At 36.3% G+C, this 26,776-nt stretch overlaps 1 protein-coding gene across 6 annotated transcripts in view; it reads right to left on the bottom strand.

Moving 5' to 3' along the window:
• LOC149298836 (voltage-dependent calcium channel subunit alpha-2/delta-1-like) overlaps positions 1-26,776 on the bottom strand; it is a 248,142-nt gene that overhangs the window by 67,086 nt on the left and 154,280 nt on the right. For all 6 annotated transcript variants that reach the window (XM_089487142.1, XM_089487145.1, XM_089487147.1 and 3 more), the window contains exons 7-11: positions 26,498-26,629; positions 17,000-17,069; positions 15,761-15,811; positions 14,627-14,726; positions 1,077-1,235 (exon numbers count right to left, since the gene is read on the bottom strand). In XM_089487142.1, the coding sequence (XP_089343268.1) occupies positions 1,077-1,235; positions 14,627-14,726; positions 15,761-15,811; positions 17,000-17,069; positions 26,498-26,629 (512 nt within the window). The remainder of the gene's footprint in view (positions 1-1,076; positions 1,236-14,626; positions 14,727-15,760; positions 15,812-16,999; positions 17,070-26,497; positions 26,630-26,776) is intronic.

Genomic DNA, 26,776 nt, shown 5'->3' with positions numbered 1-26,776 from the left:
ACGTATACCTCTTCTCTTCCGCTTCATTTTACAATCTAAATTGTATTAATATTATTTTACTAATAAGAAGCACATCTTCTCAAAAGTGAAGAACTTTCAGTGACAATGAAATGTATACTCTGTCTAGATTAAATGTGTAACTGATGAGTAGGAACACCATACAGTTTAATTAGAATTCCAACACATTTTATTTTCATATTTGTGGCTTAATGAATGTTCCTACTTGTATAAAAACAGGATATCAGCTAAGCAAAAAAAGTGAAATGGTCATTTATTTCTGTTTTAGGAACTAATGTATTTTTTATTTATTCTTGCTTAACTCATATATGCAATGTATTTAGAAACCTCCATAGGTGCTGTACAGGCTCTGGCTAATGAAAACCACTTAATAGCATTTGTATCTACAGTTATTTGGCCAATTATCAGCCTCACATAATGAGAAATAGGACGATCTAACTAATTTATAAAAAGCAAGAACTGGCAATTAGAACTATGTAAATAGTTAAAATAATGCTGCATTTAAATGTTATGTTTTATATAGCTAGCATACATCTTTTCTATTTTTTTAAGAAAAAATATAATTCAATAATAAGCTATAAACTTAGATGATTTGGATGTTGTCTTTGTTTTGTATATGGTCCATTCCTTTTGGGACAACTTTGGAACCTTTGGATAAAATTCTGAGGATTCTCTCTCTCTCTCGCCATAGGCTACTTACACCCTGTAGAATACACACCACAAACTACGTTTAGTCTTTTAAAATAAATACATTGCAGTATTAATGCGAAATGTGTGGAATGTGCGGGAAAAAAAACTATGATTGCCCAAATGAATACATAGTTTAGCCATCACATTTTTGAGAATTTATAAATTTGTTGGAATTTAGCAGCCTCAAGAGCCTGCCAAAATTGACTGGCACATCTTAATATCCAAACCGCAAACATTAAGAATGATACAGTTTTAGACATTGCCCCCATCATGAATGAAGCCTCTATAAATCACCCCCATTCGGTTTGAAAAATCACCTACCAAAAGGTAGCTACAACTAAGCAACAACCTGAAATAGAATAACTTACATTCCGCAGCTGATCAAATGCAAACTGAAAACCAGTTTTATAGTCTGTCGTTCCTTTGGCTGTAATATTGTTAACAGCTTCTTTTAGCACCTTCTTATTTCGGACATTGGCTTGGACGAGGTGGTGGAAGCAGCTGACGTCATGAGCATTGTTGTTAAACTTCAAAATAAAAACAAAAGCATTTTAAAAAAAACATTAGTTTAAACAAATTCTGTTCTAGATATGCACTTTGGAATCTGTTGTAGAAAAAAGTATACCAGAAAATAAAGAAACAAAGAAAATGGTAATGCACGCTATATATTTCCCTTCAGTCTATTGCCAATTAAAAAGCAATGAAGCTGCCATTGATGCTTCCACTTCCATCTGTTTGCTCTGTTGGATATTGATTTGTTGGTTCTGAACACATATGTAGCATGGTTTTTTATGTAAAATTAATGTTGCATCAAATTCAAATCTGTTTTGCAACAGGAAAGAAACTTGAATGTTGGGCATTCTCTCACATGTAAAGCTTGTTAAGAAGTGAGTTAATGAAACCTGTGTAATTATAGATTGCCATCTGCTTCTTAGCTATTTTACCCCTCCGTTGAAGAAAACCTTGTAATTCAGAATATACCCAGCACATTTACTGATGAGTGGATTTTTTAACTAGTGCTAAAAATAAAAATTATGTATATCAAATTATATATGTTGGCAAGAAACTAATAGATATGCTGCTCCACTTTGACAAAATGGTAAACTTTTTAGCAAGGAAGTAAATCTTTGCAGATTGTGTATTCTTTCAATCTGTGTACATATACATAAAACAACATATGAACCTTGAAGAACCCTTTTTTCTCCCTGCTTTGATAATTATGCACTCCCTGAAAAAATACAGAGCTACAAATTTTACATGATTAAATAACTATTTTTGGGACGGGGTTGGACATGTATCAGGAATGATGTTTCTACTTCTATATTTAGTTACAGAAGTGTTAAATTCAGTACTTAACCAATATTAACCCTCAAAAAAGCTTTTTTTGTGGACCTTAACCATAGGCAAACCCAACACATGACACATATTTAACCATGGGTCTTGTCATCTTTCTGCCAATTTTGCACTAGCTGAATATAATCCAGATGTTTAGTTTAGGGATTCATGATTCTGTGACTTCATATTGGGATTTTTAACACAATTCACAGAATAGCACCTGATGACATTTTTACTAAAGAGATTAATGATTGGCCTATGAGCTCCCTCCTACAAACTATGCATGAGGTCCATTTTTCATTTTTATGAACTATATAAAACAGAAATTTTTATTTCTACATTCATTAATATGCTTTTTTCAGTTGTACAGCATTTAAGGCTCCAGGAGCTGTAAAACTCATCTACAATCATAATCAGTGTTTCTCTATAACCAAATGTCTCAATTTCCTCATCTGACCAAATGGAATCTGAAAAAATAACTCAAGTTGGCCTGTGATGATCTAGTGGCCTCTCTGGCTTCTAAGTAATTTGGCGCTCTCATTTGGGTTACAAGAATGCCCTGTTAAAGACCTAAAGTAGGTACATGTTGAGCCTATGACTATATGTAATAGACAATAGATTTATTATATGCTAATATTCTGCTGAAAGATGACATATGTGCTTAGAACATTTACACATTATACTTAATATACTAACTGGGCACAGACCTTAAAATGCCAGTTTACATACTGGCACGACAATTTAAAAGTGGAAATTATTACACAGTTAACCATATTTTAGCACCAACATGAATAGCAAGCATTTAAAAACCCTTGAGTTGCATTAGAGAGATTTCATTCATGCACATTTTAATACAAAAAATATGCATCACAGTGCAAGTATTCTACTTCCTTCAGCAGGCAGACAAACAGTGCTGCATTAAAGTATCCATGGGGCTGGAGGTTAAAATGTTGATGGCCTTTTACAAATAATATAATGTGTCAGTCTTCCTAATCACCATGGTCTTTCAAAATTCTACAACTATTAGGTATTAGAAATATTTTTTTAGGAAAACTATTTTTGCACGGCTGGTGTTTGGCCGACAGCCTATTAAAAATGCATAAATGGGCCGGGGAGGAAAGTCTCGCTTTCTAAAAAGACCAAAAATGAATGCATGTATTGATCTGGGCATGATAAAATGTGCTGGAGTTCATGCAAAACCCGAGGTGAATTTTACCTCAGTTTTAGCATGAAGTGTTCTATTAAGCAAATGACTGAACATTACTCTCTCATAAAGGTTAAAAGTGGGGGAAAAAACACATAATTAATGATGATGATCTCATTTGTTACAACTGCTCAGATTACACCAAGGTCAACTAATAGGCAGTTATTAGACTTAGAGAAAAGTAATTGATCAATCGTAACTCTAATGAGCCTTCAGTTTAAAAAAATGCAGTATTTGTTCATTAAGTCGTAAATCAGTTGACAGAGCTCTTGCAATTTTTTGAGCTTGACAAGGACAATTCCGCTTTTGATTTTTGTATAATGTTTAATGACATGAGCTATATTTTGGGAATGGGAGAGGTAAAAATTAAATTCATGGCAGACTATAAAAAATTGACATGTTCAACTATATGCAAAAAATCCCATGATCCGCATTAGCTGTCAGCGGATGCATAAATTTCCATGAATGTACGGTTCTCGGCCGGTTGAGCTGAATATGAAACTCTGATTAGGAATGCCATGGTTTGCTTTGTTTTGCATGGTTTACTAGCTTTGCTTTATCTAGAGAGCAATTCAAAGAGGCAAGTGATGCCAGTTCCAAATTTGATGCCTGATATATCAGCAAAGCACATTATATATAACATGGGACTGAATACGAGATCTAGCCTATAGCCAAATGCAAGTAACTGATGCATATTCAGTCTCTGGTGTAATATATTTATTCTGTTGCCTATGAATGCCCTAGGTAAGTTAAACATAACCTTAAGACTGATATGCAAACTTTTATTATGTTTAATCATTCAGGCTTCCAGCAAAGGCCCCGTTCAGCATTTAGATGAATCTCTTCAATTTATTTTGCAATTATATTTTTATTATGATCCTAAATATTGGAGTCACCAAAATAGATATCATTATATTGCGGCAATTAATAATGATACGTGAAACATATTAAAATCTAAAAATATAATGATAAATGATGCATAATCTAATTACAGTTGAAGTTGTTATAATAGTTAAAAGGTGGTATTATATTGTATGCATTCTCTCGATGGAGTTTAGTGTAACGACATGCATAAAACTTTTAAAATGAAGGCACAGCTCTGAAATGCACTATACATAAATTGTAAGATTTAGGGGAATTTTCCCATGCTGTGCAACAAAACAATAACATGCATTACTGTAGTCCAATTAATCTGTATTTTCTATGCATAATCCAAAACAGTGTTATAAACCATATGATAAACAGATTGGGTGAAGTGCTTCACCATTTCCATGGGAACTGAAAAATGCTCTCATAGAAACATAAAATTTGATGGCAGATAAGAACCATTTAGCCCATCTAGTCTGCCCATTTTTCCTGATTTAAGACTCAGGCCTTTCCTCTGTTGTCACTGACAGTGCCCCCAATGCTATATGCTACGTTAGGATTCTTACATCCCAAGTGCATTATTTTACATTTATCAACATAAATCTTGGTTCCACCTCAGTTGTATCAGACTGTGACTGCCCTTGTGAGTAAGTAGGGCCAAATGGCATGAAAATACAAAAAAACCCAAAACATTTAGTAATAGTAGTAATGCAAACACTTAAGCCAAGTAAAATACATATATGACAACATGTGCACACCTAAAAATAACCCTGCTTTGAAGTCAAAGTTTCCAGTGCAGGTAATGACACAAGGCCTTCCATAATACATTGGCTACCACACTTTTACATATGTCTGCTACCTACTTTATACATAGCTTTCAACCAAACAGAAGGTTGTAAAAGCCAGAAAATGTCAAATGTACAGTTATACTTAACTTCTAAAACAATATGCCAAACATAACTAATTTGTTTTTTCAGCAAGAAACAAAGATAAACCATGTAAAATAAAAAGGACAAGCTAATCCAATATCATTACTTCAAATCAAAACATAATGAAAACCAAGACAAACTAAGTTGCAAATAAGTAGTACAGAGACAGCACAACTGTACCTGTGTTTGCAGAAATAAGCATTCCATCAATTATTAAAGGTCCCTACTAGTAATATCCCCTCCTCTCAAATAACAGTAGACATCATTCATTTTGACCACTAGATGGCAATAAAGTATCTATTGCTATAGATGTTCAACACCACAACACATACATATACATATATATATACACACACCCCCGCCCTACCCTTCCCTAATACCATCACTTGTTTTAAGCTACAACCTCCGTCATGTTGATCAGTATTGCTTCAGACCTGATGAAGAGAGTATAACTCTTAAATATTATGTTAGTCCAATAAAAAAGGTATCACTGCATACTCTGCAACAGTCTGTTTTTTTGACATCTAGTGGTCTAATACGGCTAAACCCATTTACATATACGTGTGTGTGTGTGTGTGTGTGTGTGTGTGTGTGTGTGTATGTGTATATAAACAACACAATGTAACTCGAAGTCAATCACACATCTGCAAAATGACCTCCAGCAGGCCACAAATGTGCATGTGTCCACTCAAACGGTCAGAAACAGACTCTATGGCAGTGGTATGAGGGCCCGACGTCCACAGGTGGGGGTTGTGCTTACAGCCCAACACCGTGCAGGACGTTTTGCATTTGCCAGAAAACACCAGGATTGGCATATTCACCACTGGCGCCCTGTGCTCTTCACAGATGAAAGCAGGTTCACACTGAGCACCTGTGACAGACGTGACAGAGTCTGGAGACGCTGTGGAGAACGTTCTGCAGCCTGCAACATCCTCCAGCACGACCAGTTTGGCGGTGGGTCAGTAATGGTGTGGGGTGGCATTTCTTTGGGGGGCCGCACAGCCAGAGGTAGCCTGACTGCCATATATATATATATATATATATATATACACATACATACATACATACACACACACACACACACTGGTTTGCACATAGCTGTATCACATTGACTAATAAACACAATATGCCATATAATGAAGTTGTTTTACCACTGCTATGAAAGCCGTTGATGCATATATCTTACCATTTATATAAATAAATAATAATGAAGTCAGTTGAATAAAGCCTATACGCATATTTGGGATTCTGGTGTCAGTCTGTCATGAGGCATTTCAGTGCCCCAAATAAAGAAGGTGTGTCTAGACTAGTCTATAAGACTCAAAGGAGTGCATCATATGAGTCCAGTTAAGAGATGTCTCCCAATTGAAATATGCATACTCTTTTCAAACTTTATGTTTGGCTTTTATAAAGAAGCATCTCTTGACAATGTGTGTGTCGCAATGCTTCAAAGGAAAAGTATTTTACATGTTATTACAAGGGCATACAGAATTTTGACAACTGTAAAGCTATACTGACTTTGAAACGTCAATAATATTTTGGACAGCAAGTTTACAAACATGTACAGACCTGTAAGATACTCTTTAGATTGTAAACTCATTTGAGCCCTCTTTACCAGTTGTTTCTGTAAGTCAAATTGTTATGGTATAAAATGCGTGTTATGTCCTGTTTACTTATTGTACAGCACTGCAGAATATGATGGTGCTATATAAAACAATAAATAATAATAATAGGTGCAAAAAGGGGACAAACTACATATTATTGTCTATGTAGTTTGAATGCAATGTCATAAAGCACCTTTTTGGTCAGGAGTCCAATACATTTGTCCATATAGTGTAAATGTACAGTGATATAACCTTTTGAAAATGTATTCTCATGTTTCTTAATATTCAAATCATTTATAAAAACTATATGCATCACTTACAACGCTCCAACAATATGCAGAGAAACTGGTTATATTGGTTGATCTTTTATTGAACATGTGAAGGGAGTTTGAAGACTGAGAAAGAAAATATGTAATCAAGGAATCGTTTTCATCCATCCAATATTTTCTTTTGTCACCCACTAAACACTTTCACACTGTACAACATTATTTTTCATATTTAATAGGGTTACACATAAAATTAAACTAAAACATTTTGGAAATTAAACTGATGCATGCAATTGCTATTTCCATTCTAATGCAGGCAGAAGAAGTGCATTATGATAACATAAAAAGGCACTCAGATTTTATGAGAGGCTTGATATTGTCAGTTTCCATAATGATAAGAGTCTCCATATTACTGGAATTGTGCAGCATGTCAGAAGATTTTTCATGCAGTGCGTGCTTTAAGGTCTAAGCTGAATAGACATCTTGTCTAAAGACAGCAGCTAGGAATTAGAAGCTTCCACTCTCACACAAGAGAAACATAATCTGTGACTTATCATGTAATATAACAATATGAACATTTATCCATTTGAAGAATATCTTCAATTATCATTAGATGTTCTAATTCATAATCGGGGTCAGTCCTGGGCCAGGGCAACAGGGGAGGTTGACAGTGGCTATTGCTTTTCCATAGTTACAGAGAAGAGAAACACGTACTTGGATAGAAGGGCAGAAAATTAAGGAGATCTGTGATGCAGGGAGGGTACTCCAAAGGCAGGGGCTCATGGAATAGCATGCATATAACTCTTTCAGGGCCTTATTAACTTTAAAGGAGAAGTCCCATGGCCAAAAAATCTCCATGAGCATAAAATACAGTGCTCTACACATTAATTTAGTTTGCCATTTACAATTATCAGTTTTTAACTCATTTTGTCCCAAGAAACTTCCTTTATCTGCAGACCTGGAGGCTGCAATTGTTGATATTTTGAGCAAGTTTTACTGCTTAGACACCTCACTGGGCTGATTCTTCACAGCAATGGTAATGAAGTCTGTTCCTTTATAGACTCTTCAGCCAGAGGGTCTGGCTGGGTGAGCTGTTGTATGGTTTACTACAGAAAGTATAAGTCTGTTTAAGGAGGCTGTTTGTCTAGTAGATCAGACTGATATACAGAGTTACACCAATGGAGACCCAGCTGTCTGAAAAGCATATTATATTATATAAAAACTAAAAAATGTTATATAAAAAAACAGCCCCGTTTGTAATTTAATATTCAGTTTATCTGATACATAGCAAAGACAGCTCAAATAATTAACACACTAATATTGCCAAATCACAGGTGTTTTCAATGATATGATATCCATTCAAATGTAATTAACTAGATCTCATTTTAAAAACAAAGAATGCGAATTGTGCCTTCTCCCCTCAGATATTTTAATTAATAAACTATAAGTTAATGTATTCTTTGTTCTAATTTGCATGTGAAAGGATAATTTCATTAAGAAGGCAATGTACCACGGGGGGGGGGGCGATATAACTGATGTCAACAAATAAATTTATTCGCAATCATTGAAAATATATTGGTTTTGATATTTATTTTTCATTATTGTACTCAGTAGATGGTTTGTGAAGATATAAGCTCTGCTCCTATAATTAACCTCTTCAAGACAAAAGGCTTTTTGTACATTAAAGTCTGTGTAATTTGTTTTTCTTTACAGAGTAGGTAGGTACCACTGCTGAATAATACTGTTTATGTTCAGCCATATTCACTTATTACAGAAGTACCCTACATACATAGTTATTTCAAGAGTGCTACATCAATCCATTACCCTATATTTTTTATAACACTTCTGACTTTAGTTTGGGGCTAGAGAAGGGTATCTTTTTTTCTACTTGTAGTGGTATGAAGAAAGGCTATTGGAGCACTTTAAGTTTTATTTTTATTTTTTTATCTTTTTTACTTTTTTTTAATTTTACTTTTTGCCCAGTGAAATATGGACATTAAATGTCTATTTTATTTTCCTTTTTCTCCCATTGATTTTGCTTTTTGAAAATATTGTATTTTTGTTTGTTTCTCTCTCTAATCTCTACTGTGCTGATTACATTGTGATCAGCAAGCAGGGCTCTGTAGCGTGTTAGAGAGGGCACTACTTCGATGGAAAAACACTGGCCCAGAACAAGAGACATTCCTCTCGTGCTACTTATCAGGGTTATTGAACAATGCTATGCATTTGTTTACACATGTTATGTACTTCTATTTTGAGAGATGCACATGAACTTAAAATGAATAACCTTGAACAGACATCTTGGTTACATTATGTGCTGTTTACCGAGATGAGGACAATGCTACAGTCATCTGAATGGTACGAAATATACAATTTTAAAAGAACATTTATTGAATAATTGCTAAAACAACGCAGCTACAGAAAATATAAAAGACAATGTTAAAAACAGGACTCAATGGATAAAATTTATTTATTTATTTTTTTATTAAAAAAAGAGATGTATATATATATATATGTTTTGGACGTGTTTTAGAAAATGTTTGTGCCATTTATATTTACACAGATCAAGTAATAAAATTTATATTTTAAATACAGGGATCAGAACCACCTTTGGCACATTTGCAAATCCCAAAGAAAAAAAATAGTTTCAAAATGTAATTATTAAGGGAATGAAAACTGGGTAACTAGTAAGGCATTTGACACTGCCCCTTATAGAAGACTCAAATAAATTGCAGTTTTTGGGTTTGGATGGATAAGGTAATGGTTTGGGCAAAAGGAGACAAAGTTGTAGTTACATGTGAATATTTGGAGGAAGGTCTTATTACTAGTGGGGACCTATATTTTTAACAATTTTATTAGATTTTACAAAAGGCTTTAAAGGCCAGGTATATATTTTCATAGAGGATACAAAGGTCTGCGACAATGTAGACATGCATTATGCAATAATCTAAATGTCTAATGAATTAAGCAAATCAGAAGAATGGTCAAAAATGTGACAGTTATAGTTCATAATTATAATTTTTTTGACTAATTACTTATGAAGACTAAAGCTCCCAAGTGACAACCTCCTGACACTCTGAAGTTGAGTGCTGCAAGGTGGCTCATTGGGTAAGGTAGATGGACAGCCCTGCACTGGTCCTACACGTCCTTACCTCCAGCAACAACACCTGAAATGCAGGGGAATTGTAAGAAAACCATGCTTTCTTTGTTATACATATATATTCACATTAGGTATGAGTGACAGGAACATGTGTTTTAACCACGTGACAGAACTACTAGGGTGTCTCTATGGAATTCTTGTATGATGTAGTAGGTACATGAGATCTATAGCTATATCCTTGTAGAGATTGCCATAGAAGGAAATCACTTCACCCTAACTGAAATTGAAAAAGGGTATAACGACTCATAGTTAGAAGGTCACCTCTACCTCTCCCTACACCTTGATCCTCTACTCTCTCTCCCCTATCATTTCGAGAAGAAGAGCCTACAGCACCCAAGTTCCATCGCCCTTCCACCATCATATGTCATCAATTGGTGCTGTATGTATGTGTATATATAACAAATGAACCAACTTAAAAAAGGCATTTAAGCTGTGATTTTCAACGATCTTTGGTCATAGAGATATTTAGATATTAATGAAAACAAATATTTAACAGTGGTATACTAGAATAGACACTGGATTACATTTCCGAGACATGCCTATCCATGTTGATGCAGATTGTAACAGAAACAACATTTGTTGACATCACATACTAACCCACACTCATGCTAATACCATTTACCATTACAAATACACCATGACAATACTCTAACATGACAGGAACACCTACTCACTCTGCCTCTATACACATGCACACACTCTCTGAAACGACACATTTACCCAGGCATATATATTATACATACACACGCACACTCCCTCTCCCATCATCACTACAGCTTGCCAGCTCACCCTCCACCCTACCTAATGCAGAGCTCTGTCTTCACTGCAGCTCCCACTGTTGTACTACTGCTGTCCTACTATCATGCCCCTGATGTTAAAGGTGGGGCTCAGAATTTTGTGTTACGTCATTGATGTTCCATCAACTTAATTTACTGCCAGGCTAATTGCTTCATTGTATGAGCTGCAGATAATCAATGGATACACGTTTAACGACAGACTCAGTATAAACATATCATGTAGCCTAATAGAGATTATGGAGGAAAGAGCTCTGAGCCAGAGAAAAGTAAAACGTGACCCCAGTTTGCAACCATTGTCTAACTTCCATTCTTCAGTTTCATAAACACCAGTTCACAGTATAATAATCTATACTTCATACAGTTCATAGTTAAGACATGGAATTCATGGCGGTAAATGAAATCGCAACCCCCTACTTTCCAATTGCCAAATATTGCTCTGTATAGTCTATTTATTTTAGTTATTATATGCATTTTGTGAAGAAACCCGCCAAGGGAAACACACAATCATAAACAAATTATATTCACTGTGTCAACGTGCAACAAAGTCTGAGTCACCAATGCGCAAAGACTGAATTTCTGTCTCTATCATCATCCAATTTGCCCTGTAAGTATAACTGAATTATTTGAACAAACGGCTAGAATTCCCATCCATGTATGCTTTCCCAAAAAGCAGGTTTCTAATCACATGCAAAGTACCACTTTTTAATAGCAACAATGTAAATGACGAAGGAAGAACTGCACCATCTATTAATAACAGTTTCTAAGGAACAAATGCATTTATCTAATTACACCATGCTCGTAAGTGGTTTTGTACAACAATATTTAAGCCTCTTATTCACTGAGACCTTAGCATAAATCCTGATACGGCTGATTAAATCACAGTGTCATTTTCTTGCCTTCGCTTGCAAGAGAGTACATCCTAATCTTTTACTTGTGACCATGAATAATGATAGGTAAGATTTTTCTAACAACATAATTTGTAGTGCCACATTTATTTTCATTTTCATTTCCAAGATAGATGTAAGCAATTCTAGGACTGCATGGCTCAAGTACATGTAAAGACTTTTGGAGGCTGTGTTCCAATTGCTTTAGGGGAACTTAACTCTTATTTATAGAGCCAAAGGAGAATATGTTTGTCCTAATTCTGTTCCCCTTGGAGGTGAAAATGTAATTCAATGATATTACCACCATTAAATAAAATTAACCACTGTTTCCATCACATTGACAAATACCAATAACATAATAATTATACATTCATTTTTACTGTAACTGCAATAGAGCTCAAAAACACAAAAGGCCACAAAACAGTTTGACAGCAACTAAAATATTTCACTTGTCATGTATGCTCTGCCTTACGTAAAGTGGACTAATATTTGTATAATTTGTTTATCAAAGATTCAAACATATACAGTGGCAAGAAAAAGTAGCTGAACCTTTTGGAATTACCTGTTTTTCTGCATTAAACAATCATAAAATGTGATCTGATCTACATGTAAGTCACACATATCGACACACAGTGCCCTTAAACTGATAACATGCAAACATGTCTTTCATGTCTTTATTGAACGCACCCATTAAACATTCACACTCCTGGTGTAAAAGTAAACGAACCCTTGGATCTAATAACTGGCTGAACCTCCTTTGGTAGCAATAACTTCAACAAGTGCTTCCTGTAGCTGCAGATCACACCTGTACCATGCTCAAGAGCAAATTTAGAACGTTCTTCCTTATAGAACTGCTTAAGCTCAGCCATATTTTTTCGATGTCTAGTGTGAACGTCTCTCTTGTGGTCATTCCGCAGAATATTTAATGGGTTAAGGTTCTGATTGGGCCACTCCAAAAAGCTATTTTTCTTTTTTTAAGCCATCCTGTAGTAGATTTGTGATGTTTAGGGTCATTGTTCTGCTGCATCACTCACCTTCTACTGAGCTTCAGCTGGTGGACAGTCACCCTCACATTATCATGTACGATAACTTAATAAACCTGGAAATTCATTGTCCCCTTGATTATGGCATGCTGTCTAGGCCCTGAGGCAGCAAACCAGCCCAAAATAATGCTGCTTACTCCACCATTGGGATGATGTTTTTATGTAGGAATGTGGTGCCCTTTTTTAGCGCCATATGTGACGCTGCATGTTCTTCCTGAACAATTCCATTTTAGTTTCATCCATCTACAAAACAGTTTCCCTGTAGTGTTTTAGAGTGTCATGGTGCTCTTTTGCAATAAGTGCACGGCAATGTTTTTTCGGAGAGCAGCACATTCATCCGTGGTGTGCTGCCATGAACTCCGTGTCTTTTCAAAGTTTTGCATATGGTAGACTCATAAACAGAGATGTTAATCAGTTTCAATTCTTCTGTGAGCCTTCAACTGTTAATCTAGGGTTCTTTTTTTTCATTGAGTAGTCTATGTTGTGCCCTTGGAGTTAGCTGAGTGCCCACTTCTAACGAGAGCAGCCAAAGCATTAAAGTATCTCAATTTATAAGCAATATGTTTAAATATGGACATTTTTATTTATTATAAATATATATATATATGTGGTCAAATATACTATTCCAGCCATTTGAACATTCAAAATATCTGCGCAGATTTGCATAAAACCCATTTATTTTAGTCACTAAACAGTAACTTCAAGTAATCAAATAAGAAGCATTCAGTACACAAGAACTGAAATGCTTTACGAGAGGACAAGTTTCCAATAGAAAGGACAGAAATTGATATAGTTTCAAGGTCGGGGAATTACTTCACCATTTCCCAATTTCATTAGAACAATATATTTTCAGTCTCTATAGGAGATTAGAGCTAGTGGCACATGGATGTCTTAGATAATGTGGTTTTCGCATTGCCTACACAAAGAAAATAGTGGTTTTATTCATCCAGTGCCACATTCACTAAAAATGTATTTACAAGAAGACAAGCTTTGGGAAATTGCCCATTTAGCAATACACATTCCTAAACAGTACATTTAAGTTTGTATTTTTTCTGTTCTGTTAGTATCAAGAAACTTTACGTAACATGCTATACTGCTTATAAGTTAGATCTTTCTCCAGTGGGTCAGTTGCAGTTGGTGCTGGGGCGATTGGGTTGCAAATCTCAAGATTGCTCAGTTGAACCCAGGGTGCAGGTGATCTTTAAAGTACAAATATATTTCTATACTTCCTTGTGGACCATTGTCACCATCAATGGTGGATCAAGGATATGAATCCATACCCCTCACTGATTAGAAACCATTATTAAATAAGTAAACATGCATTTGCAATTTGGTTTTATTAGTGGTTACTTTGTGTGCATCACATGGTTCAGCTCAGAATAAAGCTGACTGCTCATGACACAATAGCATGGTCTGGCTGAACAAGTGAACAGACATTTTGACATTGATAGCTATAGTATTTCAACCATATTATTACATTTTGTAAGGATTTTTGGGGGGGCCAGTATAAACACCCTTACATACAATGAATAGACCTCAACATTTAGTGACCAACTTGTAGCGTATCATACAGAACAACCCTCTAAATGTCATCTGGATTAATTATAACTTTTTTCTTGGTAAACGGGAGCATTGCTTTTGTTACGTGATTGTTAAAGACACGACTCTTATTGTATAAAAGGACTGTGGTGTCATTTGCATTCTTCTATTATAATCCTTTGTAGAAATGTAGTGATTGGAGTTATCATACAATTGTAGTTTTAACGTACCAATATGTTTTGGAGTATGAATAGCATGATTGTGTCATATTATATCAAAAAGGTACTTACTGCAGCTACATTTACAAAGTCATCATCTGACAGGGTTTCCAACATTTCAGAAACAGAAGTCCTTATCAACTTCAAGGTAAGTCCACTAACGCTACCACTCCTTAAAAACAAAAAGAAAGGGGGGGAAAAAGTTAATACAAAGCAAGTTTGTTTGAACTATCATGTCCATGGCCAGTGTCAATTAAATTAATTGGAGAGTTATTCTAGGTTCGCTGTGTAGATCCATTGCTTCTGTTTTGGTATAATAGGCATTTTAAAAAATCTAAATTTAGCTTGTCTGCTTCAGGGCAAAGCTCAGACAGAGGGAACGTGAATCCTGATGAAACAGATTGCGGTAATATAAAAGTATTTCAATCCATTTAAAACATCACATGCAATCTATTCCATCAAAGAGACAAACTAGAGAATAGATTTTTGTTAGTACAAAGCAATCTACCAGACACATCAGGCTTAATACTCCCCCCCAACCATACATTAACCTAACAAAGGACCTTCTGCAGCAGCAGAGAGATACTTTTAATATACTGTATCTCTCAGTTTTAATTCACAAACAAATCTAAACAAACAAAAGAAAAGAAAAAAAATTACTACAGACAGGATTTTACTACAGACATCCTGTATACAAGTTCATTTCCTAACAACTCTTTTTTAGAAAATAAAGTTTTTCTCTAATATATTGTTATATTTAAAATGATCTTTTTTGCAGCACTTGTGGAAGACATTTAATATTCCCTAAACAGTGTCGAATGTATAACGTTAATGCACGACTTCAATCACTTCAGGTACTTTCATGCACTCAAAGAAATGATTACGTTATTGCAAGGTATGTTAGTTAATTGAGGAATCATTGGAACAAGTCATGACATGACTGAAGTGCATTAAAGGCTCCTTTAAGTTTATTGTAGTGCTTATTTCGTGGATTTGTTTCTGTTTAATACATGATAAGGCACTGGGAAATCAAATTTAAAGGAAGCAATAATGCATTTTATGTTTCCTGTTTATGGAGATATAATCCATGATTCACAATTGTAAATCTTACAACTAAAATATGTTTTCCTTTTTTTTTTGCATTCTGCAAATCGTATATATATATATATATATATAAATTAAATGATTATTTTTTTTCATACATACACGTCTACAAGGATTAACATATCTTTTGGAGACGCGGCTCCTTGAATATACCTGAAATACAAGACAAAACGTGTTATTTGTTAAGATGTGAAAAGTCAGTACCAACTATATATCATATTTATCAGAAAATAGATAAAACACTATAATTTCTAACACTGTATCAAAACAACTGCTGCTCTTGCCTTGAAATATGTTTCTACGTTCATAACATTCATTTTCTCTGATACATATCAACAAATTTATAAGCATTCACTTGCTCTAGCCTTGCTCTAACTGCACGAAGTGCATGAAAACATAAGTGTTATTTGTAGTAGAATACAATTAGAAGTACAAGTGAAATGTTTTTTAGCAATATCCTAAAGATCTTTTGTATGGGAACATCAATGGCCTTCTATTCAAGAAGGCTAAAGTGCTCTAGGTTTTTCACAAACACAAAGGTAGAGAACATCATGTCGCTGCCTCCCCTCTCTGCCCATCTGCGCATCGATTTTTAATGGTCTAATAAAGAGCATTACAAACATATTTCAAGGATACTGCCTGGTACATAGTTGATTAATTGATGTGTCTATTATTGAAATAATTGCAATATCACCAATTCACAACATAACAGAATTAATGAACAGTTTTAAACAATTAAATCGGTAGTCGACAATCAAAACAATCAAAATCCGTTCCACCTAAGAGAAGACTGTATTTAGCTTAAAATAATGCAGAGGTTGAATTATAAAAAAATAAAAGAAAATGTTACTGATATCGTTCAATGGGGTGGAATGAACAGCCTAAACCGAGTTTTGCCACAGCAAAACGAAAAATATTTCCATTTAACCATTTTTATGAAAAAAGTGAACCTTGAGAAAAACACGTTTAGAAAGGCAAGAATATGGTATGTTGCATATGCTGCAATCTACACAATAAAGAGCTGATTGGAATAATTTACACTTAAGTAAAATACGGTACTAACAAAAGGGTATATTACATTCTAGGTTAGCATATACCGAACTATATCAAACCCCCCTCTGTTTTGAAATATGAGTTTAACATAATGGCTAGTATAACTCTCTCATATCATTACATTGTAACTAATTTATTAAATGTAAATTATTAAAATAACAAAGCAGAAAAATACATAAAACGCATTTGATAATGTTCCTGATGTCAGTAGACTTGTTAACAGATATTTCCAGTTTTCTTTTATCTCTAAGGATATGTAATCATGTGGTAAAAATAAAACAGTCTCACCATGGTCGTCTTCGCACATCGTAAAGATCGATTTTATTAGGAGTTCTGTTTTTATCCACCCACGGTGAAGCTAAAAATTGTAAGACAATAACACATATTTAGTCACACTGGTCTTTTAAAGGATCAATTATTAAAACAGAAACTGGGCTTATTTGCTTTTATTCCCATAATATGGTAAAATTCTGCAAATTGTAGAACCTGGAAATATAATGAAAAACAAAAATACATACTATGACTGTTAACTAAAATCAAGATATAAAGCTTAAGCTGCTAAAATTAAGATGCTAAAATTATTAAGCTGCTAAAATTATTATTATTAACAATATTTATGTAACACATCTGTTTTTACACACACATTTGCACATTATGTATTATATATTATAATATATATATATATTAATTATGCCTTTTAATAAAACTCAGGATGAAAGAACATTTCTGCGACTAAATTCTCTGGAGAGTCTAGCGTCATAGTGACAAATTATTCCTTTATTCTTTAATTACTAGTGTGAAAAATAATGTGCCTCCAGTAGTACTGATTAATAGTTATTGCCACTATTACAGGAATAATTAGGAATGATTTCTAGAAATATTAATTGTTAAAAGGACCTCTTTCCACTAGTTTGTGCCACAATCCATATCCACTTTAGGGCTTTCTAGTTCTAATCCCTTTGGGCAGTTGCTGGACATTTAAGACACTTAGCAGGGCAAAGGTCAGGTAAATTGGTAATGATGCAATAGTGGCTTGGTTTGGAGCAATTTATCCAAATCATGAGCTTTTTATTTAATTGTATTATATATATATATAGTGGTTGATAAACAACACCATTTATTTAGAAAACTCAAAGCTTGGTAGTAAACACAAGGTTAATGTATGCTCAATTTATATCCACTCTGAAAAAAAGAAATTCAAGAGCAGCAGTTTTTTTGCTAACTTTAATAATAATGGGGTCCAGTCATACCCCTAGCTATTCCTCCACTGTCTGTGCATAGCATGATGTCAGCAACTGTGTGTATGGTGTTGGCATGAGTGTGCCAGCATAAGGTGTCAGAGGTGAGCCTATGGTTAGCAGTGTTAAAGGAAAGGAGGGAGATTACATGTGTATGGTGTTACAGCGAGTTTCTGTGTTAGTATATGTGTGTATTTCAGTAACGAAGGGGGTCTCCCTTTAACTGGCCCAAAATAAATGGAGCGCAAGGTCTGTTCATACCAGCCTCTGCTCCCTTCTCACTCACACTGTGTGCCGATAATTGATCCCGAGCACTGGGATATGAGCACTGAAGCGGCACACACTGCAACAAAGGTCTGTATGAACAAACCTCATACTCCTAAAACCGGAATCAAGAAGAAGGAAAAAGGTAAGACATGGGGAGAAAGGGAAGAGATAAGTTTGTGTGTAAGGGCAAGCGTGAATGTGTATGTATGTGTATATAGGTGTGTGCAGGCATTTGTAAGGGCAGTGTATATATGTGTATTTTGACAGTCTATTAATTACTATTGTGGGCCTAAAGGGAATAGAGTAACAAATATTTGACCTTGAGGCGCTATTTAGTATTTTTTAAAATTTAAAAAAATAAGCTGATATGTGCTTTGCTGAGTCCAGCAACTGAAAATGTCTGCCATGAACGATGTCCATGCCTATTAATGGTTAAAATAAGTGTGTGTGTCAGTATACCGGATTAGAGTGTGTGTGTGTGTGTGTGTGTATAAGGGGGGGGGTGGCAGTGTAAAAGTTAACCTGTGTATGTGTCAGTGTACAGTTTCAGAGTGTATGTGTTTTGGGAGTCGTCAGTGTATAGTGAGTGTGTCATTGTATAGTGTTTGGTGTCAGTGTACTGTGTTAGAGTAAATGTGTGTATGGGAGTGCCAGTATACAGTGTTAGACTGGGTGGATTGTCCATGTACAGTGTTAGAGTATGTGTCAATTCATGGTGTGTTAGCAGGGGAGGGCTGGCAGCCTAAGGCCTGGGGGGCAAGTCAAGTCAAGTGGCCCATTGTGCCACCGAATCAGCCCATCTTTTCCTGATTTTCTAACGCATATTGATTATAAAAATACAAATATGATTCAAATGTGGTTTAACATAAGTAAATTTAATAGCAACAAAGGATAGTAAAAAAAACGTAAAACCTAATGTCCCCCTGATGCTCAGCCAGATAAATGTCCCCCATGATTCTGGCTGAGAATTATGGGATAGTACACAGCAGCAGGGAAAGTGTTTTTAAGACTAATATGAGTACCCTACCAGGATCAAGTGGGCCCATACACTCTCAAATATTAATTCCTTGGAAGAGCTGATTGGGGACAGAGCTGACACATGGGAGCTGAATGTGGACAGTAATGTCATGGGGGGCTGAATGGGGACAGAGGTGACACTGGAGAGCTGAATGGGGACAGTAATGACACGGGGGGCTGAATGGGGACAGAGGTGACACTGGGGAGCTGAATGGGGACAGTAATGACATGGGGGGCTGAAAGGGGACAGAGGTGACACTGGAGAGCTGAATGGGGACAGTAATGACACGGGGGCTGAATGGGGACAGAGGTGACACTGGAGAGCTGAATGGGGACAGTATTGACATGGGGGGCTGAAAGGGGACAGAGGTGACACTGGAGAGCTGAATGGGGACAGTAATGACACGGGGGGCTGAATGGGGACAGAGGTGACACTGGAGAGCTGAATGGGGACAGTAATGACATGGTGGGCTGAAAGGGGACAGAGGTGACACTGGTTGGGGCTGATGGGGACAGCAATGACATGGGGAGCTGAAAGGGGACAGAGGTGACACTGGGAGGGGCTGATTGGGGACTGAGGTGACACTACCGTTTTTTTTTTGTTTTTTTAACGAATACAATAAAATAATATATAATTTGTACAAATATAGATTGGTTTAATAACCTTGTACATCTTCCACTTCTTCGTGTAGACCTCTGTTCCCTGGTAGCTGCAGACTGCCGTTTTCTACGTACTGACATCCGGTGCTCCAGCAGTCTGAGTGCGAGGGGGCGGAGCTTTCACCCCTCACGCTGCTCCCATCACTTTGCGGCCAATCTAATCTAAACGGCTGATGCCGCTGGCCGGAGCTTCTTTAATACTTTTTTTCTTTAAAAAAAAAACATTAAAGTAGCGCCGGCCAGCGGCATCAGCAGCACGCATTGGCCGTTTAGATTAGATTGGCCGCATAGTGACGGGAGCAGCGTGAGGGGTGAAAGCTCCGTGCGAGGGGGCGGAGTTTTCAACCCTCACGCTGGCATTGCTCCCATCACTAGGCGGCCGTCGCACACGGTGTTGATGCCGGCGGCCGCCGCTGCTTTAATACCTTTTTTTAAATTTAATCCGGCTTGCCATAGTAAGTAAAAAGAAAGTATTATAGTAGCGCCGGCCGCCGGCATCAGCACCCAGCGGCCGTTTAGATTAGATTTCGGGCGGCCTGGGGGGCAATTGCCCCCCTGCCCAGCCCGCCCCTGTGTGTTAGCTTATGGTGTTAGAATGTGTGTTAGTTTATGGTGTTAGAGTGTATGTGTTTGCATATAGTGCATATAGTGTATGAGCCAGGAAGGTGGTGTGCGGAGTGACATGCAGAGAACAGAGCACCAAGAAGTGAATATGCTGTATACAGAGCAATTATTCCCTTTGCTTTGGTGTGACGCACCATGCGTATCAAGCTCAACTGCCCCTGCATAAGAAATAATTGCTCTGCATCCTGCTGTGTACAGTTTCTTTACTACTCAATGCTGCAAGGATTAAAAAATATATATAAGAATGGAGGGGGGGCAAGATAACGTTCTTGCCTGGGGGCCCAGTTGGTCTAGATCCACTAACCCACCAACCAAATTTTAGGATAAGATGCACAGAGGCAGAACAGTAAATGTTTGATATTAAGACTGGTGCTAATATAAGGGGAAACAGAGAAGCTGCTGTCCTGGAGACAAAGATAGAGCAACTCCTCTAGAGAATGTCGCATACACTGAGAATACAATACACAAAAGAACTCCCTTTCTCTGTCTTATTAAAGGAAAATTTTGCTGTTCTTCTGTCATCACCACAAGAAAACTCTTTTAAAGCGCAACCATGGCCTTAAATATTACAAGGAAATTTTATGTTAAAGGGTATGTTTTATAATAAAAAAATGCATTATTTATATTTATCAGGTTCAGCATAACATTACTTTAGGGAAATAAAGTGTGATCCATTTCTAGCAAAAGTATACAAAATATCAATATGTACTTTTGTAATTAAATGAGGGATTATATGTACTAAGAATATAAAATGCCACCAATTCACAATGATTCGTGAATTTACAAGGCAGATTAAAAAAAAATGACAAGCTTCAACACCAAATGCTAAACTTGCTTTAGTTTTATAGATTTTTCTAGTATATTGTACTTGGCTTGTTTCCAGGATTTAAGTGTAAAAGGAATATTTAATGAAAATATACATGGGTATACACGTACAAAAAAAACTATCTTTGCAATGTCCTAAAATTAAGGGCAGATGTTTTTTTCATAAACACCAGCCCTAGGTAGAATTTATTGAGTTGGCTGCATCATCTAATATCGACATGAGTTTACCCAGTTGTAGGCAATACAGAAGAGAGCTCAGTCCTCAAACATGATAACTGGTATTTGATTCACAGTACATGTCCAAATTAATAGATCTGAATACGGTGTATTTGTAAAAGCCACACTGATTCTGCCAAACTTCCCATTTTATTACAACTGAAATACTTTACATTATTGTAAAGTGTGGATCCATTTCGGGGATATCTATTTCTTTAAAAAATATTCATGTAATTTAGTTTTCTTGAAAATTGTTCTGTTCTGATAAAATTAAGTGTCTGACTGTATCCTGAGTTCAGCCTTCATTACTGCTGCATCTTTATTCAGCCCCTGAGGTTGTTTTATTGTGTGAAACATAACACAAACATTGGGAGATTAATCAGAGCTAAGAAAATCTTGTAGACTAATTAGAAATATGAAAGCACAGATGGAGTGTAAATGCATGTACTGGGAAAGGATGCAAAGGAAATCTTTAAGTTAATGTAGAGTTGGGGTTTGATTGAAAGGGGCACTCCATCTATCATATGCACTGTAAGACATAACATAACTCTTCTCTTCAAAGTTTTATGGCATCCCCATTGCACATGCATGGGTAGATTCTACAAAATCCTCTATAAGCATTTGCCCCTTTCCCCACTTCCTTCTATTTGCGTGGCCCACTGACAAACAGGCCGAGGATGGGCCCACAAAGAACCAATGTCGCAGGGTGAAAATTATCCCAGCGGAGACAATAACGACCTGGCCTGGAGGGCCTCAGCAGAGCCCATGAGAGCTGACAACTCTATATGCCCCCAAACCTGACCATCGAGGAGCTAGTGACAAAACATATACTTTCCAAGCCTGGGGCTCTGAACCCCCTCTAAAAGACTAGTCAGATAAGATGGATATGTTTACACATGCATCTGGAAAAAAGACCGGATGCAAAAACAACATCCAAAAAATCCAGATACAAACCTATGACTTCCACACCTACAAAGATTCAAATTTAGCCAAAGTTCACCTCCAGTGATGACAAGAAAATGAAGCAAGGTCCCAAAACCCACCATCCACAAACAACGAAATGGCAAAAGAGTTGTCCAATCTTATTTCACCTGAACTAGACAAACATCTCCTCGACCTCAAGTATACTTTTGAATCAATTCATCAAAAAGTGACAGCCAACAACACAGTTAATAATTTTAGAGCATCAGCAAAGGGACACAGAAGACACAGAGAAAAAGCCTGAATGATTCAGTCATTAACAGACAAAATAGAGGTCCAAGACCAGTCATTATCACACTACTGGACTACACGGATGAGACTAAAGTTCTCACAGTCTACTATAAACATCAAACCCAGTAATTCAACATTCAAGTCCTGAGATTTTTCAGCACCGGTTGACACAAATCACAAATAATTCACTCCCCTCTGCAGATTGTTGGTTGACAAGGGAATCAAGTTCACCATGCTACAAGAAGGCTCTACCGTTAAGAGATAGATGGATTCATACTTGTGTCTCAGCCCATACAAAACTAAGAAAAGAGGTGTTGAGCAAAACACTCCCTTACAACATATACTCAATTAACAAGGGAGCCTGAAGGGCACTACATCTTCTTGGACTTATCCATCAACGGACCTAGAATGTTTCTTGTGAATTTGTATGCGCCCAACCACCCTAACACCCAGTCTTATATTCAGATATTTGAAAACTGAACTCTTTTCTAACCTTACTCTAGGGCAGGGGCATCCAACCTGCGGCTCTCCAGATGATGCAGGACTACATCTCCCATAATGCTCTTTCAGCTAAGGGGCTGGCTGAGGAGGATGGGAGATATAGCCCTGCAGCAGCTGGAGGGCCCCAGGTTGGACGCCTCTGCTCTAGGGGGTGACAGACATAATATCGGACATGATATTTGGAACCAGATGACCCTAAACGTGGGACTGAGGAGGCAGTCCTGTGGCATTGTCTGTGGGCCTGCCAAGTAAAACAACACTTTTGGAAAGAAGTCAATTTGGTGAGATGAAAACAAAATTGAAAAATACCACTCAGCCCAATGTAATGTATTTGCATTTACTCTCTCCAATTCACAAAACGGTCCTACAACAATGGAGGAACTCCGTGACACCATCTTTGCCACTGTTCAAAGCTAAGCTGTATTACCTAGAATGGGTTGATTGGAGTGCTCTTTGACAAAAGAGAAAAGCACTCATTTGAGTATAAATGGTGGAATTCCCCACACGACAAGTGGTGAAAAAGTTTCAATATACCTTGTGGTACTGCAGACTATCAGTACTGGCATCAGAGGGTGAAACCACTGAACTGTTATAAATAATGATTATAATGAGCGAGAGGGATACCCTGTTTTGTTTTGTTTAGTTACACATTGAAGGGGGTGGGATTTTGTTATGAACAAGGTTAAGGTCAAGATGTGTAACACTGGTCTGTTCAGTCAACATTAAGATTCTTAATCACTTTTGGGTAAAATGTGGGTAAATTATGGGGAATTCTCGACGAAAGCCATTTCAGTCACACAAACCTTATACCACATTTCGATTATACTGTGTCATGTAGGTCGCAGAAATTGCAGAGAGCCGCTGGAAGATGCAGCCACATTGAGGAGGTGACATTTTTTTTTCAGTTTACAGAACCCAACAATACTGAGGTTGGAGGATCTCTGCAAAGGTCAGGGAGTATGATGAAATCAGAGCTTCCGCTATGCCAGTGTTACTTTTGTCTTTGCAATAGGTAAGCCTGTTTACAATAACAGCATGTGTATGACAACTACACACCACTGTGACTTATGTTAATAATTTTGTGGAAATTGAATAAAAATGTTTAAACATTAAAGATCAGGGGTTCAGAACAGCAATTTACACATAATTATCATCTCAGCAGTCCAATAGCGTATGTATCATCAAACACCATAATAAGTAAGCAGCAGGTTGGTATATAAGAATAATGTCATTATAAACCAACAGTTGATCTAGATGCATAATCCCAACATAAAGAAAATTCTTAGATACTATACTTAATACTGGTAATACAACAGGCTGATTATCTCATAAATAAATCAATATGTGAGTATCTGTGAAAAATTACATCTAAGAACAGTGTTATAACCTTTATTATACCCTAATTGGAAGAGTATATATATATATATATATATATATATATATATATATATATATATATATATATATCTTCTGAGACATCATACATATTTACGATACCTCTAGGTCTCTCCCAACATCCAGTTACAAACACATTTGTATTTCCCTGTGTGAACACTATGTTGCTCTTGTGTACAATATCTAAGGTAATAACTTTTATGCTGTGATTCAGACACAGAATAATGTCATAGACCCTCAACCCATGCTCAGTGCTATATCTTGTTAAACAGCAGTACAGTACCACTTAAACAGAAGAAATACTGCCTAGGACGTTCGTCTGGTTTAATCCACAGGGACAGTCCATCCAATTAATGCCAGACATTTCCCCTCTGAGTGCAAACCATAAAACACTGGTGTAAGTTTTGGCTTCTATAGATCCTTCTTTGTGCAGTCAATAAGGAATTCGCAGATTCCTTCTTGAATCAAACCTAGTGGTATCGACAGTGACTATTACACCCAACAGTAAGGAATACACAGTAAATCAATGTTAGATCTATCTGTGGTATGAATGAAAATGTGTACATATTTTTGTACGGTTTATGTTATGCTGTGCTGAAATTTGGAATATTGTAAATTCACAATTTTTATCCCATATATTTAATCTACATTTTTATCATCTATCACGTATTAATAAATATGCACCACTACTTTTAAAAGTGAGCTGCTCTATATTAAATTCTATAGGGTTTCATTGCATAGGGCAACCAGGTGGCTCCTCTACACAAAACTCGAAAAATGTAACATGGCCAGGCAGCAATGATTTTAACAGGGACTATACTGCCATATATATTCCTTATGCTTACAAAAGTTAAAAATAAAAAAAAAGTTTATGCTAGACATAAACTGAGTCTAGGGGGGAATCATTTTCATGGGCTGAATTATCTTGAATTATTTATAGAATGGAAAGGTAGTAACGGAAAATTATTTACTATTAATCAGGGTTGCATAAAAATTTTTGTTCTAGACCTAAATTTTATCAAAGCACTCTAACATTCAGCCTGGAGGTCAAGAACATCCATGTGGCCCATGAATAAAGCAACACAAACACATTTGGCAGCAAGCATGTTCCATGTGCATTATTGGGTCCAATACATTCACAGAAAGAGAATGTAAAGAAAACCCATTAAAATGTACAGAAAAAGTATATGTTCATCTTGGAAATGCTATATGCAGATGATTTTCAATACACTTAGAGACCTTCAAGTACTTGCTGCAAGCTGTTCAGATCCCTAGTCATGTTGCCATTACCTTTATAGCATCAACGCTTTCTGAAATGACAATAGCTGCTGCACATGCAAAGTAGATATAGGGGTCTAAACAGCGGTTCTTGTGATTATATAAAATCACTTATTATATACCGGAATTTTTTCTATATATAAACCTCGTAGAAACTGTAGTGTATGTACATGACTCTATGCCTAATGATGGCTGTGAATGTCCTGCATTTGCCATGAAAACAAAAATTGGCTTCCTTTAGTTATTTTTTAGTTGTCTGTGGATAAAATATGTTTATATTGTATGATGCATGATGCATGATGCAGTTAAGGAAACATTTATTAAACTACAAAGTACCATACACTGGATATATTCTACTGATTTTGAGTTTAATATCTAATTATTATAAATCACACTAATGAAAACAAATTAAACCTTTTTTTTTTACACAACTGCTTTTTAAGAAATGTAGATATTTGGAAAATCACACTGTTGCCACATAATGCCAATGTCTTGTGTGATTGCCCCAATGTTGTGTTTGTGCGCGGCATCCTAACATGGCGTGTCTTTTTACCTGGATAATATCTGGCCAGCCCGGTCGCACTTCCAAATACTTGCCACAGTAGGGTTTCATCTTCACGATGGTTCTTTTTAAAAACTTCATCTAAAGCTGCAGTCCAGTTCAGCTCATTTAGCACTATTGTAGCTGAAAAACAAAAGATATTTGACTTTAGTCAATGACCATTAAAAAAGCATCTCATTATACTTCTATGTATTTGTGTATATTGACACAGAAAGGTGCCCCAGAAAAAACAAGTTATCAGAACCGTATTAAAACATATCAACTTCTTAC

This window comes from Sceloporus occidentalis, unplaced genomic scaffold, assembly GCF_023333645.1.
Source record: "Sceloporus occidentalis isolate IW3139 unplaced genomic scaffold, rSceOcc1.0.p SCAF_31, whole genome shotgun sequence".
Classification (NCBI taxonomy): Eukaryota; Metazoa; Chordata; class Lepidosauria; order Squamata; family Phrynosomatidae; genus Sceloporus; species Sceloporus occidentalis.
The sequence above is the reverse complement of the archived record's forward strand: the minus strand, read 5'-3'. Positions and strand labels throughout refer to the sequence as shown.